Source organism: Castor canadensis, chromosome 19 (assembly GCF_047511655.1).
Source record: "Castor canadensis chromosome 19, mCasCan1.hap1v2, whole genome shotgun sequence".
NCBI classification, from domain to species: Eukaryota; Metazoa; Chordata; class Mammalia; order Rodentia; family Castoridae; genus Castor; species Castor canadensis.
The window spans coordinates 29,376,253-29,394,963 of NC_133404.1; the positions used below are offsets into that span (position 1 = coordinate 29,376,253).

The 18,711-nt window shown below is 47.1% G+C and overlaps 1 protein-coding gene across 5 annotated transcripts in view; it reads right to left on the reverse strand.

Annotated features, from left to right (window-relative positions):
• The window catches only part of Lrrk1 (leucine rich repeat kinase 1), a 147,294-nt gene that overhangs the window by 29,971 nt on the left and 98,612 nt on the right, over positions 1–18,711 (reverse strand). For all 5 annotated transcript variants that reach the window (XM_074061751.1, XM_020161721.2, XM_074061750.1 and 2 more), the window contains 8 exons: positions 13,477–13,606; positions 12,707–12,819; positions 12,097–12,308; positions 9,497–9,661; positions 8,736–8,908; positions 7,659–7,779; positions 7,280–7,439; positions 6,395–6,671 (listed from right to left, as the gene is read on the reverse strand). In XM_074061751.1, coding sequence (XP_073917852.1) covers positions 6,395–6,671; positions 7,280–7,439; positions 7,659–7,779; positions 8,736–8,908; positions 9,497–9,661; positions 12,097–12,308; positions 12,707–12,819; positions 13,477–13,606 — 1,351 coding nt within the window. The remainder of the gene's footprint in view (positions 1–6,394; positions 6,672–7,279; positions 7,440–7,658; positions 7,780–8,735; positions 8,909–9,496; positions 9,662–12,096; positions 12,309–12,706; positions 12,820–13,476; positions 13,607–18,711) is intronic.

Sequence of the window (18,711 nt, forward strand, 5' to 3'; positions counted from 1 at the left end):
CTGACCTACTTGCTCTATGTGTTGAGCATCCCTGGAAGAGAAAGGACACCCGCCTGGCAGCACTGGTGAAGATGGACAGGTGACACAGGACACATGGGGTGAGACATTAGGCACCTTCCAGCTCTCTCTAGTCTTGGGTGAAAGGACATTCCCAGCCAGCTAGCTGCTTCTCTCCCACCCAGCCCTCTCCATCCTACCATCCTGTCAAATCCTAAAGATTCCTTATTTATCCATCTGCTCCCAGTCCCTCCCCACACAGGAGGCCTCTCCAGTGTTTACTGCTGTTCTTTCTGTGTCATCAACCTGAGTGAACTCTGCCTGGACCTCTTATGTGATCACTTATGCCAACTATGCCCGGTAGAAGTGGCTTCCTGCTGCTCTTACTCCTTGTAGGTGTGCTCCTGGTGAGGTGCCCTAGTACATGGCATGGTGTGCGCACAGAATAGGTGCTCAATGACAATTTTGAATGCAGGGACGATCTATCTATCTATCTATCTATCTATCTATCTATCTATCATCTGTTTATCTATCTATCATCTATCTAGTCAGGGTCTTACTATATAGTTCAGGCTAGCCTGGAATTCACTACATAGCTTAGATTGGCTTGAAACTCACAGTCCTCCTGCTTCAGCCTCTTGAGTGCTGGGATCACAGATGTGTAATCCCAGCTAGGCAGGGATGACTTAGAGACTGGATGGAAATGAAGAATGTCAAGATCTGACTTGTTGCAGAAGCCAGATCTCAAGGCGGGTGGAGTCCTTGGGAAGATTGCTACACCTGGCTGAAGAGCAGTTAGCAGTTGGGAAAGGCCATCCCAAGGAGGGAGCAGAGAGTGAGCAAGACTGGACCGAAGAGTGAATTATTCATGTGGCTGATGAACCCTGGGAAGGACCTGGTGTCCACACCAAGGAGCTGGACTGGCTCATGCTTCTCCACTGAGACATCCACGCATATGGGGCAAAGCCCTTCCCAGAGTCTGCTGAGAGCTTAGGAGCTTCTGCCTGCAAGAAGTGCAAATGCTCAAAGGGGTATGTGTGACCTTACAGAAGCTATGACCCAAGGAGCTGGAACTCACCTAGGGCACTGTAACAGGAACCAATATATCTGTGCTGAGGTTGGAAAATGCTCCATTATTCATGACTTTGTGCAGAACCAGGTACTGAGGCTGTGAGTACATAAGACAGTAACACAGTACTGCTAATATCTGGTGCCTCAGAGTGCTTAGGTATAAGAAGTACTTTGCATGTATTATCTAATTTAATCCTCCCTACAACTATAATACTAGTAGGTTACAGTATTATCCCCATTTTATTTATTTATTTATTTGGGTGGTATTAGGGTTTGAACTCAGTGCTTCACACTTGCTAGCCAGGTACTCTACTGCTTGAGCCACTTCACCAGCCCTTTTTGCTGTGGTTTGTTTGGAGATAACAGTCTTGCTTTATACCCTGGCTGGGCCTCTGGACTGTGATCCTCCTATTTGTGCTTCCCCATGCAGCTGGAATGACAGGCACACAGCACTGCACCCAGCTATTGGTTGAGATGGGGTCTCACTAGTTTTCACCTGAGCTGGCCTCAAACTGCGATCCTCCTGATCTCCACCTCCTTACTGACTAAGATTATAAGCTTGAGACGCTGCACTGGCTTTATCTCCATTTTAAAGGGGAGAAAAACCAAAAAGGTAGTCTAGATTCAGATGTGGGCAGTCTGGTTCTTTGTTCCAACCCACTGTATAGTAAGTCTCTTGGGCAATGATCTAGCTGATTTTATAGTTCAACCAAATCTGTGGACTTGGGATACTGGCTGCTGCCTTGTGTCAATTATCAGTGTCAAACCCAGGAACTGGCCCCAAGTACTTCAGTTTAGGTGAGAGTATCACCTGGGTACTGGGTGCAACCAAGGATCTGAGTCCCATGTGGTCCATTCAGGAATCCCACCCCAGGGTAGAGGACTTTGCAGCTCAGCTGTTTAGGAAGATGTGTCCTGACCTGGAGTAGCTCAGGTGACAGTGGGAAGAAAGCAGACACCATTACACTGTTGTGTTAAGGACACAAAACCAAGCATAACCCTAGCATAACCACCAGACACAACACCAAGAAGAACTGCCAGCAGAGGAATAAAAATACTATAAATATGTCACTAACTCAAAAGAAGGCAGGGAAAAATGAACAAAGCAACAAAAATAAATGATACAAATACAGAATAAATGACAAGATCAATAGCTTAAACCTAACCATATCATGAATCACACTAAATGTAAATGAACTAAATAACCTTATTAAATGTCAAAGACTGTCAGATTGGATAATATATTGTCAACAAGAGACTCATTTTTTAATCTAAATAGCAAGGTAAGATGATAATAAGAGGATGAAGGATGAGGGCGATAGAATTTAAGAAAAAGCTGATGTGGGTATTTAATATAAGGCAAAATAGACTTTAAGAAAGAGGATATTACCAGAAATAGAGACATTTAATTATGAAAAAAGGGTTAACTTATTACTACATCATGACAATTTCAAATGTGTACAGAAGAAGGGGTCATAAACTAAGGAATGTAATTCTAGAAGCTGGAAAAGACAGAGAAACAGATTCTCACCTAGAACCTCCTGAGGGAGCATTGGCCTGCCAACACCTTGATTTTGGACCAGTGAAATTGATTTTAGACTTATGGCCTCCAGACTGTAAGAGAATAAGGTGTGTTGTCTTAAGCCACCAAGTTCGTGCTCATTTGTTATAGCAGTTACAGGAAACTAACACAGAGAGTTTAACACTATCTGGTTTCAAGTCTTACCAGGGGAGTTTGTTAATCATATAAAGATAGGCACACAGGCTAACAGGAAAAAATATTCTGGAAAGAATCCCAAATGATTGAGTTTCTTTTAATAAATGAGCCAAAGTAATTCAAGGAGGGAAAAGAAAACTTTTTCAAAAAATGGTTTGAGAATAATTAGGCAAACACAGAAAAAAGTGAATCTTGACCTCCTACTTCACACCAGATGCAAAAATTAACTTGATAAGGCCCAGAAGTAAGAACTAAACTATGAAATTTCTATAAGAAAGCTATAGTAAGATCTTCAGGATCTTGATATAAGCAAATATTTCTACAGAAGACACAAAAAGTAATAATCACATAAGAAAAAAAGGTAAGATTTCATTCATATAAATAAAAGCAAGACATGGACTTGGAGAAAGTATCTGAAAATCATGTGTGTGAGAAAGAAGTCACATTTAGAAGATACAAAGAATAAGCAAATCTTAAATGAGCAAAAATGTCACTTTTTTTCTTTCTTTTACAAAAATCAGAGAACAGGAGGGTAGAACAGACCCTGTCTTGGGGGTTGTATCAGTGGGAGGGGGGAGGATATGGGGAAAGGGTAAAGGAGGGTGAATATGGTGCAAATTCTGTGCACACATGTATAAAAATGGAAAATGAGACCTGTTGAAACTGTTCCAGGAATGGGGGAAGGGAGGATAAAGGAGAATGATAGATGGGTGAATTCAACTATGATGTATTGTAAGATCTTTTATAAAATCCACAATGTATCCCCACCCAGTACAACAATAAAAATAAATTTTAAAAAAGGATTAGCAAGAAAAAGGTCAACACTGTAATTATGAAATAGGCACAAAACTTGAATAGACACTTCACAAAAGAAAATATACCATGTCAATGGTACACACTCATGGAAGGCACTTAATCTCATTAGTCATGAAGAAAAAGCAAAGTAAAACCACAATGAGATACAATTTCACATCCACCAGCTGGCCACAAGTGCTATCATTTGTTATGAGATTAACAATAACTAATAATAAAATAGAATAATTACAACAGAATATTGTCATAGAATTGCCAGAGAGGTAAAGTATAACTAGAAAGTACAAACTCTTGAGGGAACTGTTTGGCAGTTTCTCATAAAATGAAACTTACACTCATCTTTGCCCCCATAGTTCTGCTTCTCATATTTACCCGAGAGAAATGGAAGCTCATGTCTATAAAAAGACTTAAGGCTATGCACAGAACCATTGTTCATAGTACCCAAAACTGGGAAACAACCCGAATGTCCCTCCATATATGAATGGGGGAAATAAGTCATGCCATAGACTACTACTCAGCAACAAAAAGAATGAACTGGACCCAACAGCACGGATGAACCTCAATACCCGATGTGTAGCTGGAAGAGTCAATTAGAAACCATATCCCATAATTCCTTACGGTTATGCAGTTCAAGAACAGGGAAGACTAGGCTTGGGTAACAGAGATCCAAGCATTGGGTGGCCTGTAAGGACATGAGAGAATGTGAGGGAATGTTCTATGATCACAGGAATGGTCTCTATCTTGATCTGGCAGTTGGTTACCTATCTGCATGGGTTTCCAGAGCTCATTGTTTAGGACATTTGTGATCTGTACATCTTACTGTAAGGACAGTAGTACCCCCTTATTTGCAGAGGATATATTCCAGGACCCACAGGGGAGGTCTAGCACAGATGACAATATTGAACTCTATATATGGTATTTTCCCTATGTATACATACCTGTGATGAGGTTTAATTTATGAATTAGGCATAGTAAGAGCTTAATAGCAAGAGCTAATAATAAAATAGAAGAATTACAACAATATACTGTCAGAGAATATCTGGCATCACTATTTTTGTGCTCTGGGCCATTACTAAGTAAAATAAGAATTACATGAACACAAGCAATGTCACAACAGTTAACCTGTAACTGAGATGGCTGCTGAGTGACTAGCAGGAGGGTAGCTTATACAACAGGGACACACTGGACAAAGGAATAATTCATGTCCCAGATGGGCTGGCACAGGATGGTGCAAAATTTCATCATGCTATGGAGAATGGTGTGCAATTTTAAATGAATGAATTTATTTCTGGAATTTTCCATTTAATATTTGCAGACTACTGTTGATTGTGGATAAGCTAAATTGAGGAATATGCAACCTTGGTAAGGAAGAGAGTACTACTGTAAACTTTATCTCAATTTAAAAAGAGAAGCAGCAGATTTGAGGGGCTCAATGAGGAAAAGACCAGAAAACAGGATTGTTTACTCAGGTGGCAGTAGGGTCAAGTAGTGGAAAGGTGGAGTGAGAAGTGGTTGTCAGGGATACAGGAGAAGAATTCTGAGTGAGGCAGTGTGGAGATCGGGACCAATGGGACCAGACAGCAGAAGTGAGAAATCTGGGGTCTCAGACATGCTGAGCTGAGAACTATGTGAGCAATTAAAAACTCAGGCCTACGGCTCTGGAAGGTTCTGCAGGAACTCTGGGCATTTTCCTGCATGGCACCAGAGGAGCCAAGTTGACTTGATAGCTTGGACCAAGTGCAGAGGATGGGGCCAGCTGAGGAGGATACTGGGGGATGGAGGGAAGGGAGATGTGGTCTGTGTATAGAAAAGGCCACACAGCAGCCAAAGATCTGCCACTTGGGGCTGTTTCAGCAGAATATAGGGAGGGACAACCGGGGTCCCCAGGGGCTGGCATGGTGACTGGCTGATGTCATAAGGAGTTGGTCAAAGGTGGTACTTGGGAAGGAGCAGGGGCAGAGACAGAAGGGAAGGTGGGAAGAAGAAGGAAAATTTGATATTTGTGGTGTAAGACTGTGGAGACCCAGGCATGTCATAGACACAGTAGGAGTCCATAAGAAGGGGCCAGTGGTTAGCGCCTGACAAAATGTCTCTGTCCAGGACAATCACAGCCAACCACCCTCCCGGAAGAGCCGATATTATGCCAGTGACTTAATCAGACTACATTTTGAGACCCACCTGTGGAATCAGCACACACACCATCATCTCTTACCTATCTTTGTTCACCTTATAACCAAGTCATCGCCTTCCCCAAGGAGAACCCTCCAAAAATATTTTTTTGTGTGTGGTATTGGGGTTTGAACTCAGGGCCTACACACTTAGCCACTCCACCAGCCCCTTTTTATGTTGCGTTATTTTGGGATAGGGTCTCACGAACTATTTGCCTGGGCTGGCTTCCGACTGCAATCCTCCTGGTCTCTGCCTCCTGAGTAGCTAGGATTACAGGTGTGAGTCACCAGTGTCTGGCCGAAATTATTTTTAATACTATCCTTGCATATTTCCCTAAAGCTTTTCAATAAATGGCTTTCTTCCAACTGCTCAAAAAGAGAATCCTATAGCATAGGAGGACACGGCAGCATGGGGGAGGGGAGGAAGCCATACCCACTGTCCTGCTACCCTAGGTTAGGCATCAGGTCATGCTCAGGTGCTGGCCTGTCTCTGGGGCGGCAGAGTGGGGGTTGGCAGTGATGGTGGTGGCAAAGTCCCCTGGAAATGTCCTTCAGGTCATCAGTAGCCCTAGACCCCAACTCCTCCCTCCAGAGAGCAACCTGCACAGCCCAGGCTGTGACCTCTCACCTGTCATTGGCGACTGGCAGTGCGATTTCAAACTTGGCCAGGAACTGGAAATATTGCTCCTCGGTCTGCTGCGTGAAGCCTGTCCCCACCAGCAGCATCCTGAGGTCCTCTGCTCGAATCACTCCATTTTTGGCCACTGACCGGGAGCCCTTAATGTTGAAGATCCTCTGTAGACACTCGGATAACCAAATGGGGTCCAGGAAGTAGAGGTTCCTCAGGCCATGGCTGGTGTCTGGGAAGTGCAGTAGTGTGCCAGTTTCTATGAGGAAGCTGATGGCTGTTGAAGAGGAAGGAAGGGAGCAGTGTTAGACCAGGGGATCAAAGGGACTCTGTAGGACCTTATTCCCAAGAAGGAGTCCCTAACTCTTCCTAGGAAGACAGTGACATTCCTGACATACTGGGCCCTCCAGGTGAGGAGGGTGGTCTGAGCTCAGGCTCCCTGGTGGCATCTTGTATGTAACCTGTGACCATCCAAAGCAGATGGTTAACAGGACCACCACAAGTGATCCTAGTTTTTCTCAGATTCCATCCTTACAAATTCACCTGCTTGCTAAAGTTTATTTGTGATCCCAAAATAATACTTGAGGTGCTTGTCCAGCCATGCACAGATGTGTGCAGAACTGACTGAGAAAAATCTGAGTCATGCCAGTCATATGTCCCCAACCCAGGCTGGGCAAAGCCTCTTTGTAACTGCTGTCATATTACTCATATTACAAACAAGTGTCCCTTTTGTGGTCTATTTAGTGTCATGTTTGTAATTTTTAATCATTTTTGAGGGTGATTTTTCTTCTGCCAGTGCTGTGGTTCTCTATCCAGCTTCCCCAGGTCACCCATGCCTGTGTCTGCTGGGTTTCTCCCCCACCCCTGAACAGCCCACCAGCCCACCAGACTGCAGGTCTTCATAGTCTTTTATGTCATTGGCAGGCGTCTGCTCCACCAGCTGATCCAGCTGTTTGTCTGTCAGGTACTGCACGTCGTCACCCAGACTGCGACGCTGCTGCTCTGCCAGCACAGCCTCCTGCAGGCTCAGGTAGCTCCTGGGGATCTGGGGACAAATGGGCCAAAGCTGGTGTGCCACCAGCTTGGACAACCCACACCCACCCTTCCCCCACTGTCCTGAGACCAGAGGACCCTCCATCCCTCTCCCATCCTTGGAACTGCTGACCTTCAAGCACACACATGTGTTACAGAAAAGGGAAGGGGAGTGCAGACCTCACTAGTGGGAAGCAGACCCCCCTGGTCTAACAGGGTGAGGGGCACCCACCAGCCTCCCCGCGAGTCGCTGGCAGCCGATGGTGCTGCCTACATCCTTCATGTTGCACGTGACATGAAAGATCAGATGTCGCAGTCCCTCCAGGCCTTCCAGGCTCTTGCAGGAAATCTCACTGTGGGCAAAAGATCCGCGCTAATCACCACACCAGCCCTCTCTGGAGGACCAGCTTCTCTGTTTCCCTGACAGGTTTGTCCCGAATGCTGGGACAGTAAAGATGATGCAAAAGGTCTATGTGCACAACACTGTCACCACAATATGTCGCTTTCATCTGTCCTCCCAACATGTCACATTTACAGAGAAGGAAAGTCAGGCACAGAGGTACAGGTGACCAAGGACGCAAACTGGGAAGGAGCTTAGACTCAGGCTAGACCCAGGGCTCTGGACCAGAGTCAGTGGTTCTATTAATTGTTGACACTCCAGGGCTTCCTCAGGGCACACCGGGAGCCCCTAAAAGCCCGATCTTGCATTCTGAGCCAGGCTGATAGGCCCCTAGGCTGACCCCCACCCCACCGTCTATGGCGCTTCACCCAGTGAGGGAACCCTAGAGGCACCACCCCAGCCACAGCAACACACTTTCTTCTCATTAGGGGACCCTCACTTAATTCACCAAACCTCAGTTTCATGGGCTGCAATAGCCCAGATAACATGTGGGCTGTCATGACAGTCCAGTGACAGGTGAGTGGAGTACATGCCCAGGGTGGTTGTTCCCACCTGTGCCTTCCCCACGCCAGCCAATTCCCGCCCCAATCACAGAGCCTGGGACTCCCCTCCTGCCCCACAGACCTGTCCTTGATCTGTGATGTGACTGAGCTCACATCTCTTAGTCCCTGAGGACTGGCCATGGTGTCAGAGGGAGAAAACCCAGAAAGGAAGCAGAGGCAGAGCATCTCCAGGCCTTATCTTACTAGTCACCTAGTGGGTCCTGCCCTACCCAGGGTGCCTCCCTCTACCCAGAAGGGCCCAGCCCAGCCCCAGGACCCCCCTGCAGGTAGATCCCAGAAGCCTCAGACAAATCAGTGATCAGAGCACAGGGAAGCTGGGTGGAGCAAGAGGCTGAGGGATACCCACTGCAAGTGTTTGAAGGTGATGTCTGGGAAGCCAGTGGCTCTGGACCCAGAGGGTGAGCGGCACAGCGCCAGCACGTAGGCACGCAGGGTTGCAATTCTTTCCACTCGAAATTTGGCTTCGATTAAGTCCAGGTGTGTTCCAACTACCAGCACAACGGCGTTCGGAGCCTTGGCCTGTGACAAAGAACACCACAGCTGAGCCCCATCTCCACCCACTGAGCCCACAAAAGGACACAGCACCCCATGTGCACAGGTGTGTTGACCGTGGGGTGCTAGTGACTCTTGCTCGGTCACTATACTGTGGCCTGTCACCTCAAGGGCCCATTATGCATCAAGGGGTGTTTGAGGTGCCCCACAACCTTCTCCATGCATGGAGTGCTGAGTTCAGCCCACGGGGAGGGACGTTTGATCCTTCAGACACCCCATGAGTCCCCGAGGCACAGGACTTCATCAGACCAACAGCCTTGGAGGTAAGCATTGTACCCCATTTCCACCCAAGGGTGCAGGTTCTTAAACTTAAGGCAAACACAAAAATTACAAGAGCACCCCAACCTCAGAGCAAGGAGAAGCTTGAGGGCTCTGCTGCAAAAGTCAAGCAAGGACCAGGATATTGGGGCCCTCTGTGAATGCCCCTCAAAATGCACAGTGCTTCTTCTCAACACGACCCCGTTGTCTCAGAACAGGGGATGTGCCACAGAAGTAGTGATATGCCTGTGACGTCCTGGGAGCTGGGGTGCGAGGGGAGGGTGGGCATTTCCTCACCTCAATGTTGAGCAGCCAGAACTGGAGGTTAGCCACAGCTTCCTCCCCCAGTGCCAGGTTCCACACCACCACGTATAGTGCCTTGTCTGTGAAGAAGCACTGGTTGACGGTGGCCATGCTGGCAGGTCCCCCAATGTCCCAAACATTGAACTCTATAGACTCAACCTACTTGAGCAACAAGACACAACAGGGAGGCATTTTAGAGACTAAGAGGGGTAGTAAACCACATCAAGAAAAACTGATAACTTTGGTTGGGAGTGGTGGTGCATGTCTGTAATTCCAGCTGCTCAGGATTGCCTAGAAAGTGTGAGGCCCTGAGTTCAAATGCCAGTACTGAAGGAAAAAAAAAAAGATAAAGACACAACCGACACAAACATGGAAAAGTTATGGGCGGCCTGGGACAGTAGTCCAGGCTAGGAAAAGGAGCCCAGTGGTATGAGGGCGGACTTCTGGGAACTTGTATCTGCTGCTAACCGAGCAGGGGCTTCTGGGAACATTGCAGAGTACGGCTCTGTCTCACTGCCGATGGTTGGGAGCCATCTGGCTGCTGTGATGTCATGGTTTCTACAGAGGTTTAACCTCCCTCTACGCAAGGGCCAGATGGAGGAGGCAGCCTCTGAACTTGTGTGGGTCAGAGGGCAGTGCCCACCAAGAAGGATGGGAAACTCCCTTGAGGTGGGAATAAAAGCCCGAGAAGCTGCGGGCCTGCCGGGAAGGTTGTGTAAACGGCGATCTCTCTGTCAAGTGTGAGGTCAGAGCTGGCTCGAGCAGCCAAGGCTGCAGGGAGCTGTAGCAAGGAGTCATCTCCACGAGGCAGCCAAGACACAGACAGCATGCTGACCTGGCTTTGTGCGACGACAAAAATGGACAGCTGTCCTTAACACAGTTTTGGGGCTCAGTGCTCCCTACCTAGTTTGGGTGACTGTCCTTCATCTGAACTAGAGGGAATTTAGTGATGGCAGAGAAGGAAGTGGACAGGACAAACTGAAATACAAATTTACTCCCAGGCCCCTACCATTTCCTAAAGATCAGCTGGAAGGAAGTAAAGTTGAGTCATTGGTAAAAAGGCAAAGACAAACAGAACGCAGGACCTTTGGAGTGAATCAGCCAGGTTCCCCGCTGGTGTGTTCTGGGTGGGCCCACTATTAAGTATTTGTTCTAACCCTAACAGGCTGGATTCTCAGTTTTTGGTACTGGGAACTGAACCCAGGTCTTTGCACATGCTTTCCCACTGAGCTGCACTCCCCAATGACTCATTTTTTTTTGGTGATACTGGGATTTGAACTCAGGACCTCACACTTGCTAAGCAGCCCCAAGAACCATTCTTTTTGGGGGGGATGACACTGGGATTTGAACTCAGGTCCTCGTGCTTGCTAAGCAGGCACTCTAGCGCTTGAGCCACTCCACCAGCCTCAAGGACTCATTTTTTTGTTTTTTTGTGGTACTGGGGCTTGCACTCAGTGCCTCCACCTTGAGCCACTCCACTAGCCCTTTTGTGTGAAGGGTTTTTTTCGAGATAGGGTCTCATGAACAATTTGCCCTGGGCTGGCTTCGAACCACATCCTCCTGATCTCTACCTCCTGAGTAGCTAGGATTACAGGCATGAGCCACTGGTGCTGGCTTAGGACTCATTCTTAAGAGACCAGTTTTTGTGTCTACGTTAGAATATTCATTTGACTTAAGTCATTCCTCAAACTGGATTTCTCTGATTTTATGTGAAAAACATTAGCAAAACCCATCTCTCGCTGGCACTACACTTGGGGCCCACAGGAAAAATCAGACCCCATCTGGACACAGCCCCTCATTTTTCTACACTGAAAACCTCTTGGTACATTGGCTCCCTAAGTTGCCATATGGCTCAAGAGACACAATGCAGCAAATAAGAATGGCATTGTCTGGCCGAGTTCCTAACCTGAGCTCAGAGTCAGAGCTAATGACTCCATGCTATATCCCAGCGATGGAGTGGCCCCAAGATTCCAGAGGCTCTTTTCTCTGTTGTAAGAGCAAGAAAACGCTCATTTCTACCTGCCTGGTACTGACTGGAAAAGATGGGCACAAATAGGTTTGGCGAAGGATTCATTTCAAATAAGAGTAAAATAGGACTTTTCAGAACTTGGGGAGAAAGTAGGAATCATAGTGGTGAGAGTGTGGATTTTAGAGTTGTTTCTCAGCCTCCTGGTTAGAGGACAGATAGATGCTGGGGTGTCTCGCTGCCTGTAATGGTACTCAACACTGAGTGCCCTAGGGGAGTCCATCCCAGACCATCTAAGTCTTTGGGGCCAGGGTGAAACCAGAACATTGCTGTCTTTAAAAGCCCCCAAGGGAACCTAACGCACAGCCAGGGTTAAGAACCACTGGCCCAGGGCCTCAGCTTAATCACGGCAGAAAAATTACAAGATCATGTAAACAATTGATTTGCTGTCCTTAACAGGAGCTGCTTTGGAACAGCACACAGAGTCCCCTGCCAACATCTGGGGGGCCCTGCACACCAGGCTGAGAACACCCTGGGCTGTCTGGGGAGAAAGGAGAACAGTCCCCTGAGGAAGGTATCCCCCACCCCACCGCCACCCACGGAGACTCTCACGCCGAACGTCCTTGACCTTGGCTCTAGAACCTGCTGGTCTCTGGAGCTCCCACTTGGTGGTCCTGATGGTCTCGCTGTGTGCCACCTGGGGGGCCCGCCCCGTCTGTAAGATCTCCAGGAGGGTGGACTTGCCCTGGCGCGGGGGCCCCATGACAATCATCTTTACCAGTCTGCACTTCTCCGCTCTCCTCAGCTGGGCACGCAGGAAAGACAGCATAGCCTTGGGGCCTGTGCAAAATCACAGAAGTGGGGAATGGATGCCACTGCTCAGCCCTCTTCAGAGACCAAGGGACGGACAGTTTCTATGTGTTCTAAGGTGATGGTTAAGGATGATGGCTGGATCTGGTGGAGGGAAGGGGCGATCTCAGTCACCTCAAAAGTGAAGTGCAAAGTCATGCACTAGTGCTGTCTAGGAGGGTCATGGTCAGCCTACCATCTTAGCAGGATCAAAATAATGACCCCTGTAACTATTGCTTTGGGAACACCGTCACAACATTTTCCTAAACCGTGAAGCTGGAGCTGGTCCCACTGTTTCCACCCCAAGGTCCTAATGGGTAGACTTGAGTTATTTTCCCACAGAGGTGACAAGGAGTGGCGCTGTGGAGACAGGACTGCAGAAGCCCTACCTTCTTTTCTGATCTCTGCAGGCACATTGGTGATACTCAGGTCTTCGATGTCCAGCTGCCACAGGTTGCCCAGCTGGCCCAGCTCAGGCGGCAGCTCTCGGAGGCCTGGGTTGCTGAGATGCACGTGGTCACCGTGAGTGAACACATGCATGAGCACACACACACATGCACACTCAGTACCCATCAGCCTCTGTGGCCCGCAGCGGCCAGTCGGCCTCCACCCAAGCCCCACACCTTGGGCTTGATATTTGAGTGACTCATTTACACACTAAGTTCAAAGCCTCCCCACCCTGGGCAGTCAATCAGTGGTGGAAAGTAGCAGATGTGTCTTCTGCAAGGCCCCACAGCTTAGAACTGGGTCCCCTCCTACAATGTTCCCCGCCTCTTCTGCTGATTACACTATCATCAGGGGGGGGGGGTCTCTTCCTCGTCTTAAAAATGCAGTGTGACTTTAACATTACTGTGATATTTTTATGCTCGTCAGCTTTTGCCCACTGCCTACAACTCCTGGCAGGCCCCGGGAGGCAGCAAATGCTCAAAAAATGAGAGAAGAGAGGATTGAATGAGTCTTCTCACTATGGTCAGCGTGAAGTAACGAAACATGCATCATTGTGTCTTCCCCTCCCCCGACTCCTGGACCATGTCCAGTTCTGAAAACCCCACTACTGCGTCTTGGTAAATAGATGGCTTCATGCTGCCTGCTCCCCAGGTGACTTAAGGGGGCAGGGGGCAGGCCAGGCCAGGAGCATTTGTCCTCGGCAAACACTTACTTTCCCAAGTAGAGCTCTGACAGGCTCTTCAGCAGGCAAACTGACGGGGGCACTGTGTCCAGCTGGTTGTCGTTCAGACAAAGGACTTCCAGTGTCTCACTTAGGAAGGCTGGAAATTCTAGCATACATGCTGCAAAGAAATGGCAGGCTATTTTTTTTTTCAGTAATTCTGGACCATTGCAGCGTTGGAGGTCAGGTGGATGTGTAAAATGACTTACCCTCCAGAGGGCATTTTGGGACTCTTACCAGAATACAACACTCAGCTCACCAACCTAGCCATTCTAATTCTATAGACAGCCTTGAAGGCACATGTGCTAAATATACGAGGACGAGTGGCACACTGCTTGCAAAAGCAAAGTCAGGACAACCTACCTGTCCTGTACAGACACATGCCCACAGGGGACTGGTTAAATAATGGAATAATATGTGGCTAGGTACAAAACATGTGGCAGGTCACATGAATGGGTGTGAAGTGATACTTAAGAGCTATTGCTGGCTGGGTGCAGTGGCTCTCGCCTGTAATCCAAGCTCTTCAGGGGGCAGAGATGGGAAGGATCACAGTTTGAGGCCAGTTTGTGAGGCACTATTCAACCAACAGAAGCCGGGTGTGTGTCTGTCATCTCAGCTACATGGAAAGTGTAACTAGGAAGATCGTGGTCCAGGCTGACCCAGACATAAAGGGGTCAGCCTATTTGAAAAATAACTAAAACAAAAAAGGACTGGGATCATGGTTCAAGTGGTAGAGCGTCAGCCTAGCAAGCACAAGGCCCTGAGTTCAAACCCCAGTACCCTGCAAGAGAGACAGAGACAGAGAGACAGTGACAGAGAAAGAGGGCTATTGATTAAGTGAAAAAGCAAGATGCAGAACCTTCTAGATTGCTAGAAGGCTTATTAGTGTATTAGAAAATACTTACAGATACACATACACACACATGCCCCATGCATATGTGTGTGCGGAAGTATGCACGCACAACACAGCCACACGTATGTATACGCATACATTTTACTCAAACACAACTGTTAGCAACATGCAATTCCATACCTGTCTCTGGAGGAGACACTTGGAAGACTGAATATTCACCCCACGCCATCTGGTGCTATTTGAAATTTTTGTTTATATTTGAACTCACATATTACTTCTTCAATTAAAAACGCTTTTTAAGGCCAGGCAGCTCACGCCTATAATCCTAGCAACTCAGGAGGCAGAGATCAGGAGGATCACAGTTCAAAGTCAGCCCCGGGCAAATAGTTTGAGAGACCCTATCTCAAAAAAAATCCATCACAAAAAAAGGGCTGATGGAGTGGCTCAAGTGCTAGAGTGCCTGCCTAGCAAGTGGGGGCCCTGAGTTCAAGCCCCAGTACTGCCAAAAAAACCAAAAAAAAAAAATGTTCTTTAATTAAAAAAAAATGAGGTAAGTTTTTATGTTGCCTAGGATGGCACTTTGAGAACCTGGCCAACTCTTCAGTATTCAAGTGGCTTCGTTAATTAGGCTCATTTGAGATTGCCATGAAAATCACGGGGAATCCGCTCTCTCTACTTGCATGGAGAAGGAACTCCTGGAGGTGGAGCTTTCACCACCCCGCTGCCCACCTGGAGCTCAGAGAATTCACCAGAAAAACATTGTCTCAGAGCCCCCTCCCTGGGTGCCCTGCCACAGTTCTCAATAGAGAAGCCTGGATTCTTTTGTTGGGATGAAACCATGCTGGGTTGCCCCCTCACTCTGGCTTTAACGGTAGTGGGGTAACTTGACCTCAGAGAAGATTCTGGAAGAGGTGATAGTGCAACACCAAGATCAACGCCTAGAAAATTTGCCCAACGGCTGCCAAGGACTGCCACTCACTGTAGAAAGTTGCCACTGACTTCTAAAGGGGGCTTTTGTACTTGCCCGTGTTCTGCGGATGGTCAAAAGACTTCTTTTTGCTTCCATGAAGAGACGATTATGGCTCTAATTCACATTTTTATGAGTGGACGTCCATCACAAGCATGCTTCATTTTCTCCCCACAGAGAGGGAACATTCTCGAGCACCTGGCCTCTGAGTTTCCAATTTTAAAGTTTCGCCCTGGTGTTTATGAAGCCTCTTTAAGGAACAGATGGGTGGAATAAAGAGCCTGTGCTCCAAACAGAGGTGACACCTGTCACAGACCTCCTGGCCAAGTGTCGAAAACTGTGGAAACTGGGCTGGGGAGAACATGGCTCGAGGTATTTATGAACTGTTATTATTTATTCATAAGTTATTTATGACTCTGTTGGGCTGATTTTTACCGTAAAAACAGCCATCCAAATTATTTTTGGACGAAGTCACTGCATAAATATACTACTTGAATGTACCAAATCTCCCTGGAATTTTACCATCCACTTGCAAACAACTTGTCCTTTCTAGATAATTCTTTACGCAGGGTCAACAGGCCTGAGAGAATAGCCCCACAGAGGAGACAGGCTCACGGACACCCTACCTACCCCCATCTCCATTTCACTTAGGTATGGGCCTCCACTCTCCAGATGAAATTGAAAAACATCAAGAGGCCTTTGTCTTCTGCCAAAGCCATGATCACCTCTGCCAGGGAACCTTCCAGGTGGTGTGGCTTCCCCAGCGGGCTCCCCAGACTCGCTCCTGAGGGCCCCAGCACAGCCATTTCCAAAAGTGGACCCACGCTTCTGGTGCTTTTTACTGTGGGTCTTGACCTTCCTGTCTGGAAGGCTATGATTGGTCCCACTAGGTGATGGACCCGTTAGCGCCTGCTCGTAATTTCCAGAGTCCTAGCCTAAGGGCCTTCCTCTAAAAGGGGCCAGCGGGGCTGGAGTGCACTCAGTGGTAGGAGGACAGAAGAAGAGGAGGAGGAGGAGGAGAAGGAGAGAAAAAGAAGAGGAGGAGGAGAAAAGAAGAAGGAGGAGGAGGAGGAGGAGACAGGACCAGTTATGAAATTCATAAATTATGTTTCCATATTAGCATGGAGAAAGATCTTTTTACCTGTCTCCTGGCCATCTGGACTGACTTTTCCAGACTGTTTATATTTGTTGCCCAAATTTTGACTATTGGTTTGTCTTTTTTTCAAGAAGAAATCAATTTGGGAGCATTCTTGTGCATCGGAGACTTGTGCTAGCTGTGTCGCAAGGATTTCTATGACAAGTATCTCTCCCCAGCCTGTCTGCATGATGACTTTGTTTTCAGTGCCTTTTACTAAACACACTTTTCAAGTTTTACAAAGCCAAAAGTTTTGGTCTTTTAAAAAAGGATTTCTGGATTTCCCAGCTAGCTTTAAAGGTCTTACCCGTGTCCAAAGTACACATATATCCTCTTCATTGTTTCCGTTAGTTTTCTTGTCACTTAAACCTACTATCCACGTGGATATTTTTATTGTTGATATAAGGTACGACGTCTAGCATTGTACCAAGTTATACCAACACTATTTATGAAAACAACAAAACATCCTTTCCCACTAAATTACAGTGTCACCTTAATGTCATGTATTAAATCCCTACAATTGTCCCTCAGTATCTGTAGGGGATTAGTTATAGGACCCTTACATATACCCAAATCTCCAGATGCCCAGGTCCCTTATATAAAATTTGCATAGCCTGTATGTCTATCCATGTATTTGCAAGTGTCTCTAGATGACTTAGAGTTCCTGATATAATAGAAATGCTGTGTAAAACTTGTCCTACCATATTGTTCAGGGAATAATGACAAGAAAAAATGGTAACACAGTACTGATGCATTTTTTTCTAATATTTTCAGTCAGTGGTTGGTTGAATCTGCAGATGTGAATCCGCAGACATGGTGGGCAGACTGTATTTACCTAGGTCTATTTTCGGATTTTCCTATTTGTTCCATTGACAGCATGTTACTTGTTCAATCATAAATAAACCCACATACTCACATATGACTGATCGGTGTGCATATCATATGTACACACATGCACACCAGCCTACCGCAAAGTGCAACAGGCAGAGAGACTAGTTCACGTCTTGCTAACGTGTCTTGGCCTCTGCAACATTTCTTAATATACCTCATGTCATCTGTACTTGTCAACTTCCATCCTTCATGCCAAAGAAGGAAATTATATGGTACATTTCAAACAACCTAAATACTGGCTCCTGTCTTGAGGGATATTTCTGTGAATGTTGTTGGCTTTGACCAAAAAGTTGATCTCAGAGAAGTAGAGAGTGGAACTGTGGTTACGTGGAAAGCCTGGGAAAGGAGTGGGTATGAGGGATGAAAAGAGGATAGACAAAGGGTTTGGGGTGCCAGTGGATGTGAGGAGTGATGTCTGGTGTGATATAGCACAGCTGGGTAATGATGGGGAACAACGAGCTGTATGTTTCAAAATTGCCAGCAGAGAAGAGTTTGAATGTTCCCAAAACAAAGAAATGACCATCTGAGTTGGCAGAAATGTCAATTGCTCTGGCCTTCTCGCTATACATCGTATACATTATTGAAATGTCATACTGTACCCTACAAATATGTACAATTACTATGTGTTGATTCAAAATAAAAATATAATAAAGAGAAAAAGAAGTCTTGCCTCTGAGGCTAAAAAGGATGGCTGGTTATTTATCATGAGGGGCAGGCCTGTCTCTTCCCCTGAATGTCACAGAAGAGGAGCTTCTAGAAACAATCCAAGCTGAGCTGACCTTACTGAATGACCAGCACACAAACACTAGGAAAAGGTCCTTTTCTGACATATTGGGGAAGAGCACAGGCCCTTCTGCAAGCTCAGGACAGCTTCAGCTGTGGGGTCATAGTGGGGACACTATAAGAATGCCACAGTGTGGCAGGAAGGACTAACAGCATGGGACCCCTGGCCCCAGGGCTGGACTCTCACTGCCCTGCGCTGAACTCTGGCTCTGCCACATAACCTGGGACAAGTCAGTCCACCTCGTAGACTGAATTGTGCCCTCCCCTCAATGCATATGTGATGCCCCATCTCCTAATGTGATGGCAGGTGAGGCCTTCAGGAAGCAATCAGGCTTAGGTGAGGTCATGAAGGTGGGGCCCTTGTGATGGGATCAATGTCCTTCTAAGAGGAGAAAGAGTCTGGAGTCTTAATCTTGACACTGTATGAGGACATAGTGGGAAGGTGACTGCTGGGGAAGCCCTGATTCATCAGATCCCGACCAGGCATGCACCCTGACCTCCGAACTGTGGGGAAAAGAATGCCTGGGCACTGAAAGGGAACGTCCAACATAAGGCGATTCCCCGTTTGGTGGCTAGGAAACAAGGCTCCCCGCAGGC